The sequence below is a fragment of the Alternaria hordeiaustralica genome (assembly GCF_023758085.1).
Source record: "Alternaria hordeiaustralica strain BMP 2776 chromosome Unknown scaffold_4, whole genome shotgun sequence".
Classification (NCBI taxonomy): Eukaryota; Fungi; Ascomycota; class Dothideomycetes; order Pleosporales; family Pleosporaceae; genus Alternaria; species Alternaria hordeiaustralica.
In genome coordinates this window covers 544890-568351 of record NW_026056776.1, presented here as the reverse complement: position 1 = coordinate 568351, position 23462 = coordinate 544890, and the positions used below count along the sequence as shown (strand labels likewise).

Below are 23462 nucleotides of genomic sequence, written 5' to 3'. Positions count from 1 at the left end.
TTGAGGTTCACTTATTTCACCTTCGGGTAACTTTGGGCGAGTCTTCGATCGTATCTTGCTCCAGCGCGCTTGCATCTGGTATACCAGGCTCCTCTCTACATTTTCTCTCTTCCTTTGTCGGCTACCTTCATTTCGGTGGGGCGCTGATGCATATTGATGGCAGTCGCTGCTCGTCAGGCTGTTCGGCCTCTATAGTTAGGGAGGTCTGATTCTATTGTTTCTTTTTCGCGACCAAAGGGACGCATTTGTTTACGCGGCTTGTGGTTGTTACGAGCAGGAGACGGTGTCGGACATTGGGCAGGCTATGGAACGGTGCAACCACGACATTGTGGCATAAGAACACTAGCTGAAGAGTTGGCAGGAGAAGAGAGTGTATAGCTACTCCTCTCCGATATTCGTAGACATGGACACAGCGGCTATTATCCTAAGCTTGGCTGCGCCGCCCAGCGAACTCATGACGAAAACCCATAATGAAATGTATATTCTCAATTCTCAACTCATTTGTTGTACGCAACCATCTTTGCGCGCATCGTCAAGCAAACGAAATCATCGTCGTCAGCACGTCTTATTCACAGAGCATGACCATCGGCAAACGCCGACGCCCTTATCATGGTCACGAGTTGCTTCCGTAAAAGTGGTCCTCGTAGCACATAACTACCTAATTCGGGCCAGTGCAAGCGGTGTAGTGCGGCGCTAAACCCCACTTGCCTGACAACACCTACTCCTCGACATAAGGCATACCTACAAACTTCCCTTCATCCTTGAGCAACACAAACATGGACGACAAAGTCAAATACCTGCTTTCCCTTTCCGCGGTGCGAGAGCGTGCCAAAATCGTAGGAGAGGCTGCTGAAGCAGGCAAGCTGAGCCACTTTGATGTCCACGAGGAGCGTCTGGGCGAAGCAGCGGATTATGTGACTTCTGTCATCAAGGTTCGTTCTCTAATTCCAAAAAAAGTTGTATGTCATGGACATGCTGACCTCAAACTCACAAGCGCGACTTTGGCCCCGACAAATTCCACACCATTCCACCTCACGGCCGCTGGCAGCACTTTGAAGTTGGCGGCGTTCCCCGCATTGCCGACCTCCTCGATGAATGGAAAAAGCATGGTTGCGACGAACTTGAACTTACGCGTCGGCTGATCGATCTCTTCTTTGTTTCGGTACTGTTGGATGCTGGCGCTGGAGACCATTGGCGATATGTGGAACTTGGTGCGGGAAAGGAGTATGAGAGGAGTGAGGGTATTGCAGTAGCGAGTTTGTATATGTTTAAGAGCTTGGGATTTGCTGCGAAGAAAGACGGAGGTCCGATTGTTGATGGTAAGTATCCGTCATATGCTAGGGTGGTTGAACGAGATGGCTGACTGAATTGCGTATAGGAAAGGGACTCCAAGATCTAAAGACAGAGGCCCTCGCAGAAGGCTTCCAAATTTCCTCCAGCAACCCCATGCTAGGCGTCGACTCCCGAGCCAACCTTCTCCGCAGTCTAGGAAAATCTCTCCTCTCCCAACCCGCCATCTTCGGCGAACAAGGCCGACCAGGAAACGTCGTCGGTACGTCTACCACCCTCTCCACCACCAAACTAACTACTAATAACCCAAAACAGACTACATGAAAACCACCACCTCCGATTCCTCAACCCTCGATATCCTCACCTTCTGGGACGTCCTCCAAAACCTGCTAATCCCCATTTGGCCCCAAGACCGCACCGTGGTAAACGGACAAGCCCTCGGTGACGCATGGCCCTTATCCACACTGAAGACGCAATCCAAAGATGCCAACGTAGACGAAAGCACCTTCATCCAGCCTTTCCACAAACTAACCCAATGGCTCGCTTACTCCCTTACCGTGCCCTTCACACGCATCCTCTCCCTGTCCTGGAAGAACATGTCCGCCATGACCGCCCTCCCCGAATACCGCAACGGCGGTCTATTCGTTGACCTAGGCGTTTTAACACTCAAGCCCGCGTCTCTAGAGCGCGGTCTCAAAGCTACGTCGGATGGAAGTGGACTTCCGTCTTTTGCTGCCGGCGATGACGCTATCGTTGAGTGGAGAGCGATGACGCTCGTCTTAGTGGATAAACTGTATAAGTTGGTACTGGAGAGGATGCAGGGGGTTGAACTGAGTATGGCACAGTTGCTGGAAGCGGGTACGTGGAAGGCGGGGAGGGAGGTGGCGAAGGAGAAGAGGCCTCAGACGAAGAGTAGTCCGATTGTTATTCTGAGTGATGGCACAGTTTTCTGAGATCAGGTATCGAGCTGACAGATGACCGCGTGCAGTAAGTGTGCAGTGCTTGCTAGCAACCAAATTAGAGCATTATGAGACGTAAGAGCCTGACTAGACAAAAGCTACACTCCTCAGAAAAACCCTCCCTCTTGTTTCCTCCCTCTAACCTCCTTCATCTCAATAGCTCTCCCATTTATCCCACTCCTTCCGTCTACTTCTTCATCAATCGCATCCAACACACCCAGTCTTTGCACTCCAATATCTCCCTCTCCTTCCCCTTTTCTATCCACGAATTTCTCTTGTTCCGAACCATCTCTCTTCGTGTGTATGTCTTGCAACCCCCAATCCCTCGGCGCCATCCAACCCTGCCGTTGAGTCCCACGTCCACCCTCTCTCTTCCACATGCCGCCCAACACCGGCGACTCCGGCCCTGCACTATCCAACTCGCTCCTTAGATCATCACCCGGCAGTTCAGATGGTCCGCGTACATCTCCGTACACGGAATTACGAGCTTTGGTCAGCGCTGATGTGGGGAAGGATGCCGAGACAGTTGTGAGTGGCAGTTCTTGGGGTGGTGATTGCCAGTTGTGTGGGTAGGTGCGTTGTTGGTGGTCGTAGTAAGCAGGGTTGTCGATGGCATGGTTTGGATCGTGGGGTGCGTAGGCAGCGAAATTTGTGTCTTGGGAGTAAACGGAGGAGGGAGGGTGGTGACCAAGAGGGGATAGGGGGCTGTAGATGGTGTTGTTGACGCCTGGGGTGGGTGGTGTGTAGGATGGTGGTGCTGTTCCCCGAGTATTAGGCAAACATATTGTTGAATATCATTGAAGGAATCGATTTGGATGAACTTACAATCGGTCACATTTGGCTGCCGATTCTCTGCCATGACGCATATGGGTAGGATATCCAGACTTTGCTCTGCTCCATCCTCTTTCTCACGCGTCTTGGCTTTCTTTCTCCTGAAACATAGGAACCAGATTACGAATCCCGCAATTATGGCGAGTGCGAAAGTGCCTCCTGCTGCACCACCTGCTATGGCTGCGACGGGTAGTTTCTCTTCGGTTGCAACGGAGGCAGTGTTCGATGGGGATATGGTGCTCGACGTTGATGTAGCTGACGTCGTGGCTACGTTCGCTACTGTGACTGAAGCGTAATGGTTGAAGGTGGATGTCGGTGATGGTCTAGAGTCCGTCTTCAAACCACCAGTTGCATGATATGCGCTGAGCAAGTCGTCGCGATTGAGTATTGCTGGTTCAAGATCACCATCTGGACAACCGGACTGCGCGCATGCGTTTGTTTTACAACATCCCCAGAAGGTTTCTACGCTGTATTAATATGGCGTTCAAAAGATACGATTTGTTCGCTAGTTGACTGAAGAATCTTCGATAAACCCAGAGCCCAATGATGCTTTTTGACTTACTGTCAGCGGCGCAAGTGTAGAATTTACTCCCAGTTCCGCACGTAGCGTCGGGGAAATCTCCATATGATGTTGGATCAAAGGCACCGGGGTACAAGTTTCCTTGTGCACAAGTGATTTCGCATGGGTCTCTTGCGCAACAGCCAACGAAGAAACTGGAACTGAGTTAGATTTTGGGAGCATTACGAGTAGACTTCTCCACTTACGTTCCGTAGCCGCACGACCACCACGTACCTCCAGCAGGGCAGGAAGGCGAGAAGACTTGTCGCTCAAAAAGGCTACCCGGCATAGTTTGGGATGACGAGGCTGAGGTCTTTCTAGTAAGTTTGAAAAGCGAGTCCAAGCAACGAGCAACAAAATCAGTGACCTTCAAACCACGAATCTAACGGTCGATAGTAAAGACCACGAGGAAATTGCACTGCAACCTGATCCAGACCCCAAGAGCACACACATCGACCCAAACGCCGCCCTGCGGCTCAGCCATCATTGTAGTAAGATGCTACTCTTAGCCGAACTTCTCACTCGCCACATCTTTTTCTGTAGAACTCAGGGCGAAGATACCCCGAATGTGTGCATATGCAGTCATGTAATAGGGGCCGGTATTGCTCGGGTGTTACCTGAGAGTAAGAAATCTGACGTTGTTCATACGTATTTACTTGGCACTGCCTGCTGTTCCAAATATTTGGCCGCTGCGACGGCGCGCTATGCTGACGGATGGGGAGAGGGAAGGCTAGAAGAACTTGAGATGGGCAGATCTTGGGGCTGATATTTTTGATGGAAGGTGTGAGGTGGCGTGAGGGGTCGTCGGGTTGAGTCGGTGGCTGCCGCGTGGTTGCATGCGCGCAGGGAGATGCGTCGCGATTGTTTAGGTCCGGAGAGGAAGCTTGTGGGTTGCATATTTGGACGGCACACACTATCACGTTTTGTGGTAATCAACGGGTAGTAACATGAAGGAAATGCTCAAATAGTTGCTGAACGCCTGGTTACAAGAGACTTCGGAACGTAGAGGAAGGCGGCCTTGGTGTTCTAAATGTGGCACGGGTGAGCTGCACGTGGGATTAGGTAAGAGTAAGCCCTGAAGCGGCCCTGTATGAAGAAAGGAGATGCGCAATCTCAATTCACACCAAAATCGGGCTCTAGGTTTTCAGCATTGTTGTTAGATGGTATATATACATTTCGTGGGTAGGAATGGGTATGATACGCGAGTACAGATTACAACGGGACCTCCCAATTACAACAACATAACGCGAATGCACATCATCTTCCCTCTGATGAGGGTATCTTCACAGGACTAGACCCTCGACGACAACGGTTACTCGGTCATCACGCCCAGCCCTTGAGATCGGCTCGCGCGCTTCGTCTTGTCGTTGGGGAATGCGCCTTGTACCGGCATAGGTGAGGTCTGTGGTGACTCCAGCTCAGAAGGACCAGGCCGCGCCTCGGCAGGAAGTTCGGAGAATCGCCGAGTATCTACAACATCCGATGCGCCGGCGGGAAGTTCAGAGTATCGGTTGGTCGAGACCTCTGCCGGAAGCTCTTGGGGTTCGCTCGCGTGGCTGGCGTACTGGACGTATGACTGCTGGCCCTTGGTTGGGTAGTTTTGGTGGTAAGGATCTTGGACAGGAGAGGTATACGTGGGAGGTGCTATCGGGGGATATTAGCATACTATGAGAAGGATCAACGAGGGGAACGTACGTGATTGACCGTCGAAATGTGATGAGTGCCCGTTTTGGTCGTGCTTCTCGTTGTTCATCATTGGGACCATGGCTGCTGCGCCCATTTCGCCTTCGGTAGACTTCTTGTTGCGTCTTTTACGGAGGATGAAGAAGGCAATCAGTCCGATGATAGCAAGAGCAACGACACCTCCAACTACTCCACCAACGATGGCACCCGTATTACTCTTCGAGGGGCTTCCAGTTGATGTTTCGCTTGGGGTTGGACTCGGGACATCTGAAGCATAGAAGCTGAATTCACCTGGCTGACCCATGAAGGCAGGTGTTAGGTCTCCCGAGGCGCATGTAGCCGGTGGGGTCGCTGCGCATGGATTTGTCTTGCAACATCCCCAGAAAGAGTCTCCTGCGCTGCATGTGAAGAAATCGCTGCCTTGTGCACAAGAAGCGCCTGGCCATTCGCCGTAATGTGAGATGTTGTAGCCACCGGCACGGATGTTTCCTTGCTGGCAGCCGTTGACACAAGGATCAGCTGCGCAGCATCCGACAAATTTGCTTCCAGTAGAACAGGCATACCTATAGCTCGTCAGTATCTGTGCCGCTCCGATATTCTGGGATTGGCCTTACCACTTGCCTCCGCTCGGGCAATGAAAGTCGTAGAATGATGAGTTAGACATGTTGAATATGAATGAAGCCTTTGGATATGTTTGTCAAGAGGAAGTGTATTATTGCAAACCCAACGGCGCAAAAGCAAAGATGAGATCAAGCAAGAGTAAACGCAGCCGACACTAGAAAGAAGACAGTGGAGATCGCAAAGAACGGGGCAAAGAGCAGCTACTTCAGCGATGAACAGCACACGGACTCCGACAAACATGTATCTCCATGTCTCCAAGCACGCACAAGGAACGCCTGAACGAGGCGTTACCTGATCGGTGACACCGCAGGAAGACACCGCACACAACACCCACCAATCGAACACGGCGCGTGATCGAATGGGGTATGGTAGACCCTCTGCCCTATGGTGGCTTGCGATATGTGATGTATTTTGGTGGCATGTCAGAAGCTTGTTCATACTTCGCGTTAGCAGCTGAAGGGAAGTAAGCGAAGGATTGACGAGCCTAGAGCCCGACCCGTACCCCGTGGCAGGGATCGATCTGAGCGCCAGAGCCTCAGCACAGCATTTTCCCATCGCGGGAGGAACGGTGTGTATGACGGAAAGTACACGCGATTGTACGATGGCCTTACCACACCTGCTACAAGACATGACGAGATATAAGCTCATTGTCTTCATTCTCTTGAGACACTCGATAAAATGACCAGCGTTGAACCTCAGGCCCACCTAAGGCGGCGGAGCTGAGTTGCAATCGCAAAATCATCCCCTTTTGGTGGCGTCTTTAATCGAAATGACTACCAGGCCGCGCCTAGGGCATGGGGCCGTTTCTCAACAGCAGCCCGCGCCGACCCCACAGGATGTCAGCAGGAGCCAACGTTGCCCCGAGAGGTTTCTGGAGTTTGACCGGGGTCTGAGAAGTCGTTTCCGCAGATACGGACTCGCGACATGATGCGACAAGACGTGTGTTCGCCGAGCTAGGGAGACAATGCGGCTGCTCGGGTCCCCCAGCTGTAAAGAGTTCGCTTGGCGGATTCGTTCCGCTCCCGACGGCTGAGGTCAATAAAAGTTTGTGTCGGTACTCCAGATGGCGCGGGCATCAAGTAGAGAGAGTATTACGTAGTTGGAACATCTAAGTCCAGACTGATATCCATGTGGAACCTGAGCAGTGAACAGCGCACTGCGCTTGCCGGAAATGGCTAGGAGGCTAAGCGTGGAATCGCGGTCGACACATCAGTCCAGGCGGGCTGTGTTATCGGAGTGTTCAAGAGCAGGCAGCTCCACGCTTTGTAAAATCACTAGAGTCGGCCCCGAGTGAAGCGTTTGTGATGGCTGAAGACTACCTAGGTAAGTTTGATTGACTGGGACGGCAGGTGAAAAGAGTAGGCAGGATCATTACAGAAGAAAGTTGTCGCAAAAAGTTGTTGCAAGATACTTCATGGTAAGGAATGTAGCTAAGAAGCGTTGCTTGATGTGTACCAGGGACCATGATGGAGTTCGCCGTGGGGATGTCGCGTTGAAATGGACGTGTCGTGCGCACGAGCCTCCCGGTCTCGTCTGAGGCTGGCGGCTGGCGCTAGTACATCATCGTCGCGGGGAAGCATGGCAGCTATCTCGAGTGACAACACAGCAAGCATACCGCAACATGATCCGGCGAATGATATGTGGTAGACGCGAGAAACTTGTTCATTCCCGGTTCCAACGAGTACTTGATACATGCGTCGCGCCAGTGTGATCCCAGCCGTGATGAGACCAGCCTCCGCATATTCGGGTGGTTGGTAGACAGTTGCACGCACCCGCCATCTCGAGTAGAAAACTTATCCACTCCCACCGCCAAAATATCTTCATAATGCTACATTCCTGAACAGCTCCACTTGATTAGTGTACCGAAGAAGATATGAGTGTGGAGCCTGAATTCCAACTCAAGCAAACCAACGGTAGGTGAGCTGCACCAGCCATTCCAGACACGCATCATGCTGACAGAGGTGCCAGTCTCGCAGCCTCAACTATCCCATCAAACCTCACAGCAGAGCGTTGCTGCTTCCCTCGCTGCTTCTGAGGGCTACTACAGCGCGTCAGAGCACGCGTCCAGTTCGAGCGACGAGCGCAGACCTCTCTACCAGACACCGCCTTCCTCCCGCACACCGGCACAGAGCCATGAGCAGTTGGTGCCACACACTGACATCCCGATAACGTCTCTGCGAGGTGTTGGTGTCCCAAGACAGCAGCCTCAGCCTTCCTTCACACACGGACGCCTTCAATCGCCCGCTGTGTCTACCATCGCAGAGGAGTCGAGACCAGACACGCGAGACGCGAGGCGCTCTCAATCATACAACATGGACGCCGAATCCCAGGTGACCACACCCGGCCAGGATACCACACCCTACATTCGATTCGCCATCGACCAACTCACACGCGACGAAGAGGTCCGAGGATCGAGGATATACCCAGAGGTCCGACCAGAGGACGACGAAGATGACTACCCCGTCGACAGGATTGTGCACGACAATGGCCTTGGATACATGGCGCAGGAGCAACGCACACAGCAGAGGATGTCACAACAAATACCACGGAAGCCCTTGAGGAATTCGTCCACACCGCTTGCGAAAGCCCCAGCACCCATGGCCACCACACAGCCTTACGACCCACATCACCCAACCCAACAGTACAGGCCCCAGCATTCACCATCTCCTTCTCGGACACAGAACGACGTCTTCGTAGCACATACCCAACATGCGCCACTGCACTTTCTCCCGGCTATTCTTCGCCCATTCTGGCTAGGCCTGTACATCTTCTTGTGTCTTCTAATGCTTGCAGCCTTGATCTTTTCAGCCGTCTACTCCAACCGCGACGATGGCAACGGCCTGTGGGACTACAACGCATTTGGCGACAACCGCTACTTTGTCTTCGAATACCTCCCAACCCTCCTAGGGATGCTCCTACTTCTATGGCTCATCCAGATCCAGACCGCTACCCAGCGCCTCATACCTTTCATCTCCATGGCTTCGGACTCTTTTCACATGCGCTCTGAGGCTGTCTTCCTCCGACTGTACCCGATGCAGTTCGTATGGCCTAACTTTGAGCATTTCCGCGCCGGACACCCCGGTGTCGGTGTTTTCTTCTTCGTGTCATGGCTGTTTACTTGGACGATACCCCTCCTTGCTTCCGCCTACAACGTACGATATGACGTAGGCCGCAGTGTCTGGCGATGGGTAGCCGTTCAGGGTGTTGTCTGGACCGTTGTCGTTCTCTACATCCTGTTGATTGCTGTATTGATCTACATGCTGCTCTTCCTGACCCGCAACCCGACTGGCCTGAAATGGGACCCTCGATCTCTCGCCGACATCATCTCGCTTCTTGAGCGCTCGAACAACCTCACGGATTACAACAACTCTGAGACATTTGAGAAGGGCGACTGGCATCTGGTTAGCAACCGCGCGGACCGTATTGGGTACTGGACGACTACAACGAGGCCCAGTGACGTCTTCTACGGCATCGGCGAAGAGGGTGCTGGAATTCGGAGGTTCTCAGTCCAAGAAGGACGTATTACTGAGAAGGGAGCTGAGCGCACCAATCTCGACCCGACCCAGGGCAACGACTTCACCATCCGCACCGACATCCGCAACCCCAGCGTGCGACTACGATTTCTTCCCTGGTACCTGAAGGACACTTCGGTCATTGCGTGGATCGTCATTGCCGCTGTATTGCTGGTCGCTTTCTTCGTTGTTAGTTTTGTCAACAGCGCCGTCCGCCTTGGATTCCTGCCCCAGGTCTTCGCTCGCACTGGCGCAGACGGCTTCTCCGCGTCAAACTTCCTCTACTCCTTCATTCCGGCTCTGATCGCCAACTTCCTCTTCTTGGCTTTGTTATCTCTGGATTACTCTCTTCGGGTCCTTCAGCCCTACATGGCGCTCTCCTCCAAAGGCGGAGCTACCGCTGAGGCTTCTCTTCTGGTCGACTATGCCTGCCGCCTACCTTTCTCCGCCACTTTGGCGGCACTCGAGAACAGACACTGGCAAACAGCTGTTCTCTCCTTTGTCTCGTTGACATCCTGCACTCTGCCCATCCTCGCTGGAGGCTGCTTCTGGACGCAATACTACGGCAACGACGACGTGGTCCGTGTCGCAGCGGAGCTCGCAGGATACTACGCACTCTGCTTCTTCCTCGCCCTCTACGGCGTTAGCCTCCTCGCTCTCATCCCAGGCCGCCGCCGAGCCGCCCTTCCCCACCGCAGCAACACGCTCTCCGAGATAATCAGCTGGGTTTACCAATCCCCCATCCTCGCCGACCGCGCGTTTTCCCGTCCCCAGACAAAGCCCGAACTCGTCGCAAGGCTAATGGGATCCACCTATGCGGAACGCACATGGGCTCGATCCGCCCTCTCACTTGTCCGTCCTTCCCGCAACAACCTGCGCAACGAGCCAGCCGCCGAACCCGCTCTAGGCGACAAGAAGACGAGGAAGGAACGCAAGAACGAGAAGCACAACTCCTACACCGACCCACAGAAGATTCGTTACGGCTTCGGTATCCACGTCGGACGTGATGGTCTCGAGCATCTCGGCATCGACCGCGTACATCGCGGTGGAGAGAGGAGTGGTCGCGAGCTTGTTATCTGGGAAGAGCAGAACAACAACAAGAGGAAGAGCTGGACGAGTCAGGTATAGGGCTCTTTCGCTTCTGACAGCAACGATCGTACACGACCAACGAAACGTATTTCACGATCACACACATTTATACTCGCATCATCGAGTTTTACACAACAAAATCGACTTTTAGCATCGGCGTTTGGAGGACATTTTGTTTTCCACATTACGGATTCATGGATATCACGGCATTTGGCACGACGGCGCAAAGAACTTTTCTTGAATAGAACGAAGTTCGCGGAATGTATAGTATGGTAATAATGAGAGCGATATAGACGAGGGGTTGTAGGAAGCCGAGTCTTCCTCCTCAGAGGTCAAATGATGTGTATATGGAAAGGCAAGATTTGAGCCTAGTAATTTACGAGAACGATGAATGCATAAAGAGATGAAGACAAGAATTGCATATGTCAATGGCGATTTCAACAAGAGCGTTCTTCAGTGGTATCAAGTTTGAATTTCCTTTCACATCTACTTCCTACGCAGCAATAGCCGCTTCGGTAAGTCTACTAATCTCCAACTCGCCATCGCCACCCAGATTATCCAACCCATGGAACCCCTCCTCCACAACCCACTTCTGCTCGTACTTCATAAGTACTTTACACGCATTGCCCACGACCAGTAGACCAGGCGGTCTGCTGCCTTCCTCCTCAACTGCCGCACACACATGTTCCAACGTCGTTCTAATCACTCTCTGATCAGGACATGAAGCGCGTTCTAGTACGGCCACGGGCAGATCAGCGGGGTATGCTTTGCCGACTAGACTTTCGACTAGAGCGGAGAGACGGTGCAGAGACATGAGGAGGACGAGGGTGCGGGAGGCTACGAATTCGGGTGGGTCGAGGGGCGCGCCTTTGCGGCCGGTGCCGGTGCAGATGAGGACTTGGTCGGCGATGCCGCGGTGTGTGGCAGGTATGGCGGCGAACAGGGGGGCGCTTAGAGCGCTGGTGATGCCGGGTAGCACGCTGGGTATGAAGCCGTGCGCGCGGAAGAAGTCGTATTCTTCGCCGCCACGGCCGTAGATGTATGGGTCGCCTTGCTTTATCCGCACGACTACTTTGCCCGCCTTCAAGCCTTCCAGACCTAGCTCCAAGAGCTCTTCCTGCGCTTTGTCGGCATTTCCTGGAAACTTTCGTGCGATGTGGACGGTTGCGCGGCGGGGTACGAGGTCGAGGATGGGTGCGGGAACGAGCTTGTCGGCGAGGATGAGGTCGGCGGAGAGAATGGCTTTGTGTGCTGCGCGAGTAAGGAGGTCGGGGTTGCCAGGGCCGGAGCCTGCCAGTATGATACGACCTGGTCGTCGTGCCGCTGTGGTGGCGGTGGGTCCGACCTTGGAGGGGCTGCTGCTGGCGAACTCGCGGAACAGCATGTCGACATCTGCATCTGTGATACCGGCGAGACGACGTAGAGGCCAGTACTCGCATATCTGTGAGAGCCAGCGCATGCGACGTCCCCGTGCAGCTTCCTTGCTCTCCTCCATGATCAGCTTATTGAAGGTCGCTGGCTGCCCGCTGTCTTCTTCTTCTGCCTCTAGATCTTGCGACAATTCTGCCGCATGATCTTCTTCCCATATGCGTCGCCGCAGTGTGCCTAACCTCTCCACTGCCTCACCCAGCCGCGGTGGAAGTGACGCCGCAATCTCTCTCTTTATTCTTGCAGAGAGCTTGCATCCCTTTCCAGATGTTGTAATACCGATCTGTAGAGGGCCGTCGGAGTGTGTAGAGAGGAGGGTGAATGAGCAGAGGTTCGGCGCATCGGCGACGTTGACTGGTATACGTAGTCTCCGGCAAAGACTCGAGATGTGGGTTGCTGTGGCGAATTAGAGTGGTTTCGAGCCATACTCTCATGTCACGTACCTGATGTGTGTTTTCCGCCCGCAGTAACAAATACAGCGTCTACTACGCTGTCCACCTCCTCCCGTCCCAGCGTAGTCAAGTCGTCGTCTTTGAAACTCCGCTTTAGCCACTTTACTTCGCCCGCCTCAATTCTCTTAACAAGTCCATAGTGAAGTGTGGAGTCTTCAGGCGCGAGCAGTATCGGTTTCGCGCCAACCTCTATTGATCGTGCGCATCGTGCGCCTGCTAGTGGATTGGACCCGACTATAAGGTGGATGTGGGATGTGGCGTCTACCGCGGTAAGAAGTGCTGGCGCCATGATGAAGTATGCAGAGGATAAATCTGAACAACTTGGAATTCCACGAAGGAGGGGCAGTAATATGAGCAGAGGCAATCGTCGATGCGGTTACTCTTCGGCGGTGTTGATAATGCGCGTGGCACATTATTTGTTCCGATAGCGACGAGCCGATATGGCGCGATCGCACTAGGGCATTCCCGCGGAAAAAGGCGAAATATGAGTGGTTGTTCCGCCCAATGGTCGATGGTGCAATTGACTGCTGTCAGACTTGCGCGGAGTTAGTCCATCTGCTCGTCTCGACCCATGACTATGTTGAGCGCTTTTCGGCTCAACATCACACTGTGTCCTAAGGCGTTGAGCTTTGCCGACGCGGATATCAGAGCGGGGTCTTGGCTCTCCACTCGGATTTTCTCTTTCACGCGCACGTCGTGGTCCTTGTACTTGAATGTGCGGTCGGCCTCATCGTGCGCAGGTGCTCGTGCCCCGCCAAGTGCTGATGCAAAGGTGTTGCGGATGCTGAAGCCAGTGAGCGATGTGCTGTCACCGGCGTTGTGTGGCTCGAGAGTGCGGATTTCGAGGACGAGGGCGGCATCGAAGAGGAACAGGTGGAAAGACACATTCGCTGGCAGTGGAGGGTCGAATGTCTGTGATTGTCAGCAGTGCCCGTGTTGGATGCTCAGGTGCAGCCTACCTTGTCGTCGACGGGGTTCTCCCACCACGACGGCTGGACATCCGAGTAGCCCTTCAATGCAGCCTGCGCTTCCAGTATGTGATCGTGCAGCAGCTGCAGTTGCCCGGATACGAAGTTGGCATTGGTCGCATCGCCGCCCCAGGTAGCCACGTCGATGACGTCGAGGCAGCTGTTGATGGAGGTTCGAATGGAGGTGAGCTGGGGCACAACGAGCGTCGGCGCATGCGGTGCAGAGGAAATGGCGAGGTCGTACGTCAGCGAGCCTTTGGGCGGTGGGAGGCTTGCGAGGCGGAGCTTGACGTTCTGCACGGTGTGAGCTGCTGCATGGGGACGGAGAGTGAAGGACATACGCCTTTGGTGATGCGCGTGCCAACGCGAGTAATGAGGCCCTTGAGACTCTCGGAGCGCACCGAAGTCAGCACAAGTGTCGAGCCATTCTCCGAGGGCGCAAGCAGGGCAGCGCACTCTTCCAGGCCTGCCTTGAGCGACTGCAGCGTCTCGCGGAGTTGCACCAGCAGCCACTCGAGCTCGCGCGCTTGTGACTCTGCCTGCTCGTGGGAGAGGCGGGCGTCATCGATGGGCGGCCACACAGCAGTCGACATGGCGGTGATGGCTTCCAAGTTGCCCGAGGCTTAGTCTTATCTAGAGTATGGTGGTTACATAGGTGGATGCTTATTAGTAAGGATACATCTTAGCAAACCTTGTCTCTAGACACCTAGCTATATTCGCCTATCCTTAAAAAGACTTAATTACTGCACACTCTTAACTTCTTTATTCTACTAGATACTACTTAACACTACTTTAAACACGCTACTATAAGCTACATACGTACTATGCTATTTAAAGCAATTGCTAAAATCTAAAACTAGATAATTACTAAGTATCCTAAGAATACTGCCTATAATGCTCTGTCCTCTATAGTTCTTTAAAAGGTTAAATTTTAGGTAGGTTACTTTATATCTCTATCTACTCTTACTAATAAACTAGGGTAAATACTGTAATAACTATAAGAACTACAATACTGCTACTAACGCTTATAACTATAAGAGTACTAAGCCTATTTATAAATATAATAACTGCTAGCGTAAGTTTAACTGTACCTACGCTATCTTTGCTATGCACACCTGCTATGCAAAAGGCAATATTATTAAGGGAGATAGCTAGCAGGAGTTAGCTATAATGCAAGACTAGGAAGAGCAACATATTAAGGTAGCTAAAAAGCTTAGCTAGGACTTATTTAGGAGAAATTAGTTAGCATTATTACCTAGTAAATAGAAGAATTAAGAGGCTGAGGGCCCTGCAACTCTTTGCTAGCAGTTCTAAGGCACGATGCGGCAGATTGTTGGTGTCGGGCTGCCCGAGCTCCTCGATGGCCAGCATCCACTGCTCACGCTGCGGATCTCGCTACTATCCGAGGAAGGAAGCCATCCCTGCATCTCTCCGCCCATCTCTACACGTGCCGAACACATCACGCACTTGCACACACATTAAAGCCCTCCGTCACGATCCGTCGCATCCGCCAGCGTGTTTGCAGACAAGCCGCGGACCCTCTGGCTGCTTGGGCGTGTCGAGCAGCCTCGGGATGATGCAAAGCGCGCGCGATAGTGCCGTAACCCTGTGCGATGAGGGAGCTAGCCGACGACGCCAACAAAGAGCCGATTCACAGGTGCACTACGTCACCCGCTTGGCCGCACCTCATAAACAAGCTTGCCAGGCCTCTTTTCGTCGCGCGTTTGAGACGCAGCTAGCCACGTCGAACCATCCTCTGTAATCGCACCATTACCGTGCATCCTAATCTTAATAACCTACACCCTTGCGACGACGACTCTTTTGGGTACCACACACCATGGCTGTAGCTAGTACGTTGCCCGTCGCTTCCTAATTCGGTTGCGCATCTGCTAACACACCTTCCAGGACCTCTTCTCGCATTCGGCTCGCTGATCCTGGTCGCTGGAGGCCTGCTCTTCCAATTCCTGACCATCCTCACTGGCGGCGTCAACAAGGCGCCTCTCACCAAGTTCTACTTCCTCGAAGCCACCACCGGCGGCATCCCCAACGCACGAAACCCATCGCGATGGACCTTCTTCGCCATCTGCGGCGCCGACCCCGACTCCGGCAACAATGCCAACTGCGGCTCGCCTGTCCCCGCGCTGCCATTCGACCCTCCTAGGAACTTTGGCACCCAGGAAAACATCCCCGAGCAGTTCATCGGTACTCACATGTACTACTACCTGTCTCGCTTCATGTTTGCTTTCTACCTGATTGCTCTCTTCTTCGCTGCCATTGCCCTCATCTCCGGTCTTCTTGCGCTCTGCAGCCGTCTTGGAGGATACCTCTCTTCCTTGATGACCTTTGTCGCTCTCTTTTTCCAGACGCTCGCCGCAGCTCTCATGACGTAAGTCCACTTATATCTCCAACCTTTAGCGCATCAACTAACAAACATCAGCGCATGGGTAGTCAAGGGCCGCGATGCCTTCCGTTCCGCCGGCTTCGAAGCTAGCATTGGCAAATACCTCATGGGTTTCACCTGGGCCGCCGTCGCCTGCTACTTCCTCGCCACCGTCATGTTCTGCCTCGGAGGCCGTCTCGGCGGCGACCGCTCTTCCAGCATGCGCCGGAGCCGCTCTACCAAGTCGAACCGCAGCCGGGGTAGCTTCTTGGACACCGAGTCCCAGCGCAAGCCCAGGGACTACTCTCCATAAACTAACATTGAACGAGGAAGACGTGGCCCAAGTGGATGAGGTCCAACAAGGCCCATATGGAGGAAAACTGATCTTTTACGCGACGATATCCACGATTTGATTTTGTAATGAACGAACATAATACCTTGCTACAGCGCGCGAGTTAATGCTAGTATTGTACATATGCACATATAGCAAATATACTTCAACCAAAACTATATTCCAAACGAACATCCTATGGAGTTGATCGATACAAACACAAGTACTAGGACAATACGCTTACAAAAGTCGCACCTATCCAAGCTCATTCCTCCGCATACCAAGTCTCAAACATGCCTCCAGTGCCTCCCAAATCCAACACGTCCCCACGCCCCCCTCCCCCTCCCCTCTTTTCAACCACAGTCCACAGATCAAACGGCACCAACTCATCCTCACTATCCACCATATCCTCATCCTCATCGTCCTCATCCCCGCCACTAACACCCACATACGCCGTAACCCCCCTACAACTAGCCACACACTCATCCATCAGATTCCAGTCACCGTCCGGAACCGCGAGTTCCAACTGGGGGTCGCCGAGCCCCTCGTAGCGCATGATCGGCGGCGCGCCATTGGATAGCGTGTATGTAGTTTCGCGGCCCGTGAAGCGCGAGGTATATGTGTGGGGCTCGCCGCGCTTGGAAGGCAGGACGACGGTGTGTGCTTCGTAGTCTGCGAGGGCGGCGTTGTATTGAGGGGGTGTGAGCTTTTGTTTTGCGTAGAAGGAATTGGCGAGGAGGCGGGAGCGCGCGGTGTGGCCTTCTATTAGGGCGATGGCGGGGTGGGGGATGTAGCGTGTTGTTGTTTTCTCATGTTCCCCATTCCTACCTCCATCTCCATCTCCATCTCCGTTTGCATTATCTTGTGAAGTTGGAGTCGAAGCAGCAGCAGACCACGGCGCCGCAACACCCATTCCTCCGTCCCCCAGAAACTGATTCCAAGGCTTTACTCCACTAACCCAAGGACCGGTGTCGTACTCCCCCACGGGACACATAGCCTCACCTCTTGGATCATAGATGACCTGGTCCCATGAATCCGCCTCTGTCCTCCGGCCCCAGATCGTGACTTCGAACAAAGTGATGGTGTCGCGGACTGCTTTCTCAAAGTCTCGGGCGCGCGCCACGCCGATGAGTGCGGCGCTGTGTTCGATGGTTTCATCGAGGACGGTTTCGTAGGGCAGGATGTGCGCGGTTTCTTGCCAAATGTCGAGTAGGTAAAACCAGATTGATTGCATGAGGGGCGTGTCGATGGGGTGGAAGTCGGCGAAGTAGTCGAGGAGGGTGGCGGCGCAGGTCCAGTATTTTGCGGTGAAGGCGGATTCGCAGGGATCGCAGGGCCAGAGGTATTGGGGACGGTGCGGACATGGTGGGTGGGTGAGGAGGGATTTGATTCGTCTGTAGGCGATGGAGAAGTCGATGTCGTTGCGGCCGAATGTGTAGCGTGTGGCTGTTGGGGGTGTTGTGGAGTGGTCTGTCACTAGGATGATGGGTGGCGGCGGCATTGCGATGGGCTTTAACGAGCGAGAAGCCATCGCGTCGGCAACTAGACCTATGTGAGCTGACTAAAGTTAGTAGCAAAAGTGTTGTTTGTGGAGGGTGAGTAGCAATCGAGGTTGATAGAGTAGTGCCAAGACTGCCGCCTTGCATAACATTATTGTTGGGAGGCTTACGATGAGAGTCGAAATAGAAGTGAAAGAGATCCATCGCGTCCGAAGAACCGTACCCAGTCGCTCCCGTCACGCCTACCACTTCGACATGCGACTAAGTGTACTCATCCTCCCATGCTGCATGTTGCTCAACAGCGCTTCCTCTAGGGCCGACTGACTGATACCTGCATCTGTCCGATGTGAGTATATCAATCTAAAGGTGGGTAATCCCATGACTCACCATCGATGTCGCTGAAGCTGCTGCCCATACTCGGCGTGCCCTCGCTACCTTCTTTTCTGGATCGCAGTCCTCCACGTCGTGGACTACCGAGTCGGCCTAGCGCCGCGCGGTGGTCCGAGGCAGGGCTCATAGGGCTCTTTGCGGCTGAAGGAGGTCCACCAGAGCTAGTCATCGACGACGCCGTCTCAGTGGTCGCGATCGACTGTACGTCCATAGACGTTTGTCTGACAGGCGGAGCATTCCTTGCGCGGGCAGGCTGCAGAACCTTTTGCCCCTTGCTACTACTAGCTCGGAAGCGTGAGTCTTGCGCGTACTTGCTATTGCTGGGTCGGGTCTTGACTGTTGCAAAGGGTAGACTTGTCTCGTGTGAGCCTGAATCGTCAATCTCTTGCGTTCCGTCTCCTTCCTCAAACGTGGAAAGCTCTCGCGGTTTCTTCTGCTGGAAACGCGGCGGGCGCTTGAAGAGTTGGCTTCGATGCGCTGGATGATCAGTATCCGACAACGATGATGAGCTCGAGGACGAAGAATCGGGAATGTCTGGAGAAGCTGCTTCGTGATTTCGATAACTTGGTGGTGAGATTGGCGCATTCGCTCGGTCATCAGACCTTCTACTTGTCAAGTTAGGTCGCTGGGTGGATCGTGTAGACAATGTTCGAGCTGGGGCCTGAGTAAGTGCCCGGGATTGAGTGATCGTGGTGGTAGACGGCGTCCTCGAGAGCGAAGGTGCTAAGATGTGTTAGAAAACATGTCTACTGCGGCATCTGAAATGCTTGTCGAGAGACTCACCGGGTATAATCACCTCTGCGCCACGCAGACTCGGACTGTCCTTCGAGCGTCCTGCTAAGGCGGATGTAGTCCTCCCAGCTATATTTTGTCAGCAAGATTAAATGATGCTGATGTTTTACGTACCTCCAGATCCGGCACTGCCACCCCTTCGCATCGCAACCCCACCCACAGCAGTCAGCGTGCTACCACCAGTCGGCGAAGATGACGGAGCAGCATTCGAGATGCTGACTTTCTTCATTTGGTTACGAACATGATCTAGATGTCGCTCGTATAGCCATGCAGCTTGCTGAAGAAGGAAGGTTGGTGGAACTTGGAACTTGTCGGCTCTGTGACATGGTCAGTGAGGCTGATGCAGTGCGTAGCGCTACGTGCATTCACATACAACTCGACCCCTACAATACATTAGTACTCCTTTGAGATAATAGTCAGACTGTGTCCTGGATACTTACAGTTCAAATCACTGGTCTTGGAAGACTTAGAAACAACCTTCCATAATTGGCGGTCTCTCTCAGCATCCCATTGTGCCTAGGTCGCGGTCAGATGAGCACCGGGAACGCGGACAGATGCTAATTTACCTGCGGAGGATCTTCAAAGTCACCCCGGATGAACGGGAGACGTATCAGAGCTGTGAACTGAACTGACGACATTAGAGATGATCTGGTTTAGCTGCAAGGACGTAGAGTGATGAAGGGGTGGTTGGGTGAGGTGTAGTGATGCGGCTAGGTGATCGAATGAAGTAAGGCGTGAATCGATCTACGCCCGGGCTTGTGACCGATTAGGCCGGAGCAGCAATCACGTAACAATGGAAAGAGACGGCTACTCCAAACGAACTTGAATTCGTTTACATGCGTTTCCGATGATCATAGCTCAGTATTACAGTACTAATCGTGAATCATTAAGCCTCCTGTACCTAGGTATCAAGGCAACCATCGCAGCCTAGATCAAGCACCGCCACACCTTCCTCGAGAAAGCCACAGCGGCCCCGCTGAAGCACAAAATACTCGACGCGGGATCGTGCATGAATCCCCACCAAACACAGTCACTCCCCGAACTCAACACCAAGAAATCAACTCACTGTCAAAATGTCTGCTCAAGCAGTCACCACCATCGACATCCAAGGCAAACTGCCCAAGATTGCCTCTGGAAAAGTGCGCGATCTCTACGCGATTGACGATGACACACTACTATTCGTTGCGAGCGACCGTATATCAGCGTATGACGTGATCATGGAAAATGTAAGTTCAATCTCACCAAACCTCAATAGTAATTTAAATATATCCAAGACCTGAGACTAACAAACCCCCAGGGTATCCCCGGAAAAGGCGCCCTCCTAACCGCCATGTCAATATACTGGTTCAATTACCTACCCACCAAAGTCCCCGGCCTAAAAACCCATTTCCTCTCCTCAGATCTCCCTTCCACAATCCAGGACCAAACTTCCCTCAAGGATCGCAGCATGCAAGTCCGACGTCTGCGCATCCTCCCCATTGAGTCCATAGTCCGCGGTTACATCACCGGATCAGGCTGGTCCGAATATACCAAATCGGGAACCGTCAACGGAATCAAACTCCCCACCGGACTCGTCGAAGGCCAGAAGCTACCGGAACCACTTTGGACACCGAGCACCAAGGCGGAAGTGGGCGGCAAGGACGAGAACATTAGCCCAGAGAAAGCGCGAGACATGATTGGTGATGCAAAGATTGCGCAGCGCGTTGAGGAATTGTCGCTTGCTATCTACAGTGCTGCTGCCGATCGTGCAGAGGAGGTCGGTATTATTCTAGCGGACACGAAGTTTGAGTTTGGGGTTGATGAGATGGGCGAGGTGGTGCTTGTTGATGAGGTGTTGACGCCGGATAGCTCGCGCTTCTGGCCTAAGGAGTCGTGGGAGAAGAACCTGGGCAAGGCGCAGCCGAGTTATGACAAGCAGTTTTTGAGGGATTGGCTCACGGGTGAGGGGTTGAAGGGCAAGGAGGGTGTTGAGGTGCCGAAGGACATTGTGGAGAAGACGGCGGCGAAGTATAGGGAGGCTTGTGAGAAGCTTACAGGGAAGAGTGCTTGAGAGGTGGTTGTAATTGCAGTTAAACTCGCATCAGGGTTGTCGAGATGTCAACAGATGGCATGTTGATGTCACGTCTGTGCCACCGATATATATCATAGCAGCAATGGAAGGTAGTTGAAGACCAGAACTCGTGAGCTATGATAAGTTGGATACCCGACGAAGCCTTGCATGTATATTTACTAGTCTCTCCGACCCTGTACAAGCCCCTCCCTTTCTTCCTCATCCTCATCATCAATATGCTTCCCCGGGTGCCGATACAGCACGTAATGCTGCAGCATGAAGATAATATCAAACACAATAGTGATGTTGCCCAGTCCAAACTTGACTGGATTACCAGTAACACCACTCCAATCATTCTCCAGCGCAGAATCAATGCACAACTGTGCGAGCGAAAGCCAGCCACCCGCAAAGTCTAGGAGCATAGGGTATATACTCCACCCCAGTGTCGACTTGCGCTTATAATTGACCCAGGCCTGGGGTATGTATTTGAGGAAGACGGTGAGGAGTTTGACGTAGCCGAGCGTGTAGATCTGCTTCGTATTAGTACAACCGCGTGAGGTTTGAAGAGGTAGACCCAAGATAACTCACAACATCAATCCACGCCCACCCCTCGGCATCGTATCCCCGTCCAGCCCCATTCATCTTGACCAACACCACCACAACCCCAATAGCAAGCACACATCCCCACCATACCCCCAGTATAACCCGACTAACCTTTTGCCTCTTACCAATCTCAAAGCCCCAAATCTTCTCAAAGAACTGACTATATATAATCACGCACATGACTGCTCCATGTGCCGCGAACAAGAAGTCGTTGAACCGCACCGTCGTCTCCGGCGCGTCAGGATGACGTGCCGCATATTGCGCTTTTATCGTCGGCGAGTAGAGGAAGCAGGCGGTGGAGATGGTGTAGCAGGTGAAGCCGAGGACGTTGAGGGTGGGGAAGTCGATGGCGAGGCCGAGCGTAGATTTGCGGAGGTAGTTCGATATGGGTTGCGGGTAGAAGGATAGGGACCTGTGTTGTGGGGTTGGTTAGTTGGGGCTGACAGGAGGAGGGATGGTAGGTGGGTGGTACTGACCACGACAGGAAGTAGGCCCAGCCCAGGACGCGCGATATGGCTCGCGCAAAGGCTTCAAGCTCGGGGGTCATCGTCATGCTGCTGGAAGGCGAGGGCTGCACATATGCGATAAGTATTGTCTGGCTTGCGCGCTCACTGTGGAACGATGGACGAAGCGGAGTTGGAGCAAGTGGAAGACAAAAGAACGTGTGCTATCATAGACAACCAGAAAACAGAGACATGTTGCTAAGACAAGTACTCATGGTGAGCGCCTGATGCTGCGGCGTGTACTGTACATGTGCGATTGCGACAGAGGAGATGCGCGCATGCCCGCGGAACGGATGACAGGGGTCGGAATGCCTGCTTGCAACGCCGAAGTGCTCATTCGCCGTCGGGTTCATCTCAACCATGCCGACTGTGCATCGTGCCGGCTCTCAATTCAGCCGTATCATCGGAATTGCATACATGCTGTATTACAAAGAGTTCGGCATTGTTAGAGACGAGGTGATGTAGTTTCCTACTTTACAGCCTTAGCAACCCTCAAGGTATAACTTCAGTCCCTCTGCCTGTGCCTCGAAAGATTCCTGCAAGCTCTCTCCAAGCGTATCCTTCAAGACTCCAGCAAACAACCCATTAAACACTTCTATCGACTCATACAACATTGTGCCATTGCCTATGTCGCTGAGCGCCTGCCAGCGCGTCGAGGCAACAGCGAGTTCCCCCAAGTAATCCCATGCCAATCTTCCCAACTCGGGCTGCACATGAGTTATGCGCTCAGCGGACAACTGCGTGTTCAGGAGATTGTCGGGCGTGTCCTTGTTCACCGGCAGCGGAAGCGGAGGAATCTGCACTCGGAAGAAGAGGAAGTTGCCCTCAACCGGTCGCTGATCAGGCAGGGTGATGTTGCCCTTGGCTGAAGTAGTGAGGGCATAACGCACAAACGGGTTCCAGGCTGCGTAGTTGGCGAAGTCGGTGAGTACGTCCCAGGCGGCGGGGACGGTGCTCTTGATTTCTATGCGTGCGGTCGCGTTGAAGACGCCGGGTGCGACGGCTGGGAGGTTTGTGTATTCGGACTGGGCAAGAGCCGCAGGGAGGAGCGTCAAGGAGACGAGGTTGAGGAACTTGGACGCGAACATATTGGATGGATGGGTTTAGGGTTTTCAGCCTGGGAGTTGCATACTTTTGTACCGGAGCCTACCCGAGGTTTATTGCTACATTAGCCACATCGCTTAGGAGGTGATGCGAGTGTCTCCTGGGATAAATGTCGCCGGCTCCAAAAATGGTAATCTTCATAAGCTTCGGGACAAATCTCCCCTGGGCGGATTACTGGGCATGTAAACCAATAAGTTTAATGCCTGTCATTGTGGATGGGACAGAATCCGACGGAGTCGGACGGAGTCGAACGGACGCTGCCTATGTACTTGACGCCCGGGCCTTGCACATCGCAGAGACTAAGCTCACCGCTGGGTACTGGCTATCATTGCAGCTGCAATGAGGTTGGAGATATAACCTTGGAAGCACGTGCAAGGCGCGGGACAAGTCGCGGCATGTGGGCCATGATATGCATGCG

General features: G+C 53.3%; 10 protein-coding genes across 10 annotated transcripts; 4 read left to right on the top strand and 6 right to left on the bottom strand.

Annotated features, from left to right (window-relative positions):
• Positions 1-776: 776 nt before the first annotated feature.
• On the top strand, positions 777-2243 carry J4E84_002984 (uncharacterized protein; the record flags this gene model as incomplete). The annotated part of the gene is made up of 4 exons (XM_049385602.1): positions 777-932; positions 995-1319; positions 1379-1552; positions 1606-2243. The coding sequence occupies 4 exons, from the start codon at positions 777-779 to the stop codon at positions 2241-2243; spliced, it is 1293 nt and encodes a 430-aa protein (XP_049246479.1).
• Positions 2244-4951: 2708 nt separating this feature from the next.
• Positions 4952-5626, bottom strand: J4E84_002983 (uncharacterized protein; the record flags this gene model as incomplete). Its single annotated transcript, XM_049385601.1, has 2 exons — positions 4952-5283; positions 5335-5626. 2 exons carry the CDS (start codon positions 5624-5626, stop codon positions 4952-4954), a joined length of 624 nt encoding a protein of 207 aa, XP_049246478.1.
• Positions 5627-7816: 2190 nt separating this feature from the next.
• On the top strand, positions 7817-10583 carry J4E84_002982 (uncharacterized protein; the record flags this gene model as incomplete). Its single annotated transcript, XM_049385600.1, has 2 exons — positions 7817-7820; positions 7861-10583. The coding sequence occupies 2 exons, from the start codon at positions 7817-7819 to the stop codon at positions 10581-10583; spliced, it is 2727 nt and encodes a 908-aa protein (XP_049246477.1).
• A 454-nt stretch (positions 10584-11037) lies between these two features.
• J4E84_002981 (uncharacterized protein) lies at positions 11038-12713 on the bottom strand (the record flags this gene model as incomplete). The annotated part of the gene is made up of 2 exons (XM_049385599.1): positions 11038-12368; positions 12416-12713. The coding sequence occupies 2 exons, from the start codon at positions 12711-12713 to the stop codon at positions 11038-11040; spliced, it is 1629 nt and encodes a 542-aa protein (XP_049246476.1).
• Positions 12714-12970: 257 nt separating this feature from the next.
• On the bottom strand, positions 12971-13985 carry J4E84_002980 (uncharacterized protein; the record flags this gene model as incomplete). The annotated part of the gene is made up of 3 exons (XM_049385598.1): positions 12971-13336; positions 13384-13686; positions 13734-13985. The coding sequence occupies 3 exons, from the start codon at positions 13983-13985 to the stop codon at positions 12971-12973; spliced, it is 921 nt and encodes a 306-aa protein (XP_049246475.1).
• A 1244-nt stretch (positions 13986-15229) lies between these two features.
• J4E84_002979 (uncharacterized protein) lies at positions 15230-16085 on the top strand (the record flags this gene model as incomplete). Its single annotated transcript, XM_049385597.1, has 3 exons — positions 15230-15242; positions 15298-15778; positions 15830-16085. 3 exons carry the CDS (start codon positions 15230-15232, stop codon positions 16083-16085), a joined length of 750 nt encoding a protein of 249 aa, XP_049246474.1.
• Positions 16086-16368: 283 nt separating this feature from the next.
• J4E84_002978 (uncharacterized protein) lies at positions 16369-17604 on the bottom strand (the record flags this gene model as incomplete). Its single annotated transcript, XM_049385596.1, has 1 exon — positions 16369-17604. One exon carries the CDS (start codon positions 17602-17604, stop codon positions 16369-16371), a length of 1236 nt encoding a protein of 411 aa, XP_049246473.1.
• Positions 17605-19857: 2253 nt separating this feature from the next.
• On the top strand, positions 19858-20834 carry J4E84_002977 (uncharacterized protein; the record flags this gene model as incomplete). Its single annotated transcript, XM_049385595.1, has 2 exons — positions 19858-20010; positions 20082-20834. The coding sequence occupies 2 exons, from the start codon at positions 19858-19860 to the stop codon at positions 20832-20834; spliced, it is 906 nt and encodes a 301-aa protein (XP_049246472.1).
• A 179-nt stretch (positions 20835-21013) lies between these two features.
• On the bottom strand, positions 21014-21984 carry J4E84_002976 (uncharacterized protein; the record flags this gene model as incomplete). Its single annotated transcript, XM_049385594.1, has 4 exons — positions 21014-21364; positions 21423-21476; positions 21549-21849; positions 21914-21984. 4 exons carry the CDS (start codon positions 21982-21984, stop codon positions 21014-21016), a joined length of 777 nt encoding a protein of 258 aa, XP_049246471.1.
• A 438-nt stretch (positions 21985-22422) lies between these two features.
• J4E84_002975 (uncharacterized protein) lies at positions 22423-23028 on the bottom strand (the record flags this gene model as incomplete). The annotated part of the gene is made up of 1 exon (XM_049385593.1): positions 22423-23028. One exon carries the CDS (start codon positions 23026-23028, stop codon positions 22423-22425), a length of 606 nt encoding a protein of 201 aa, XP_049246470.1.
• Positions 23029-23462: the final 434 nt, after the last annotated feature.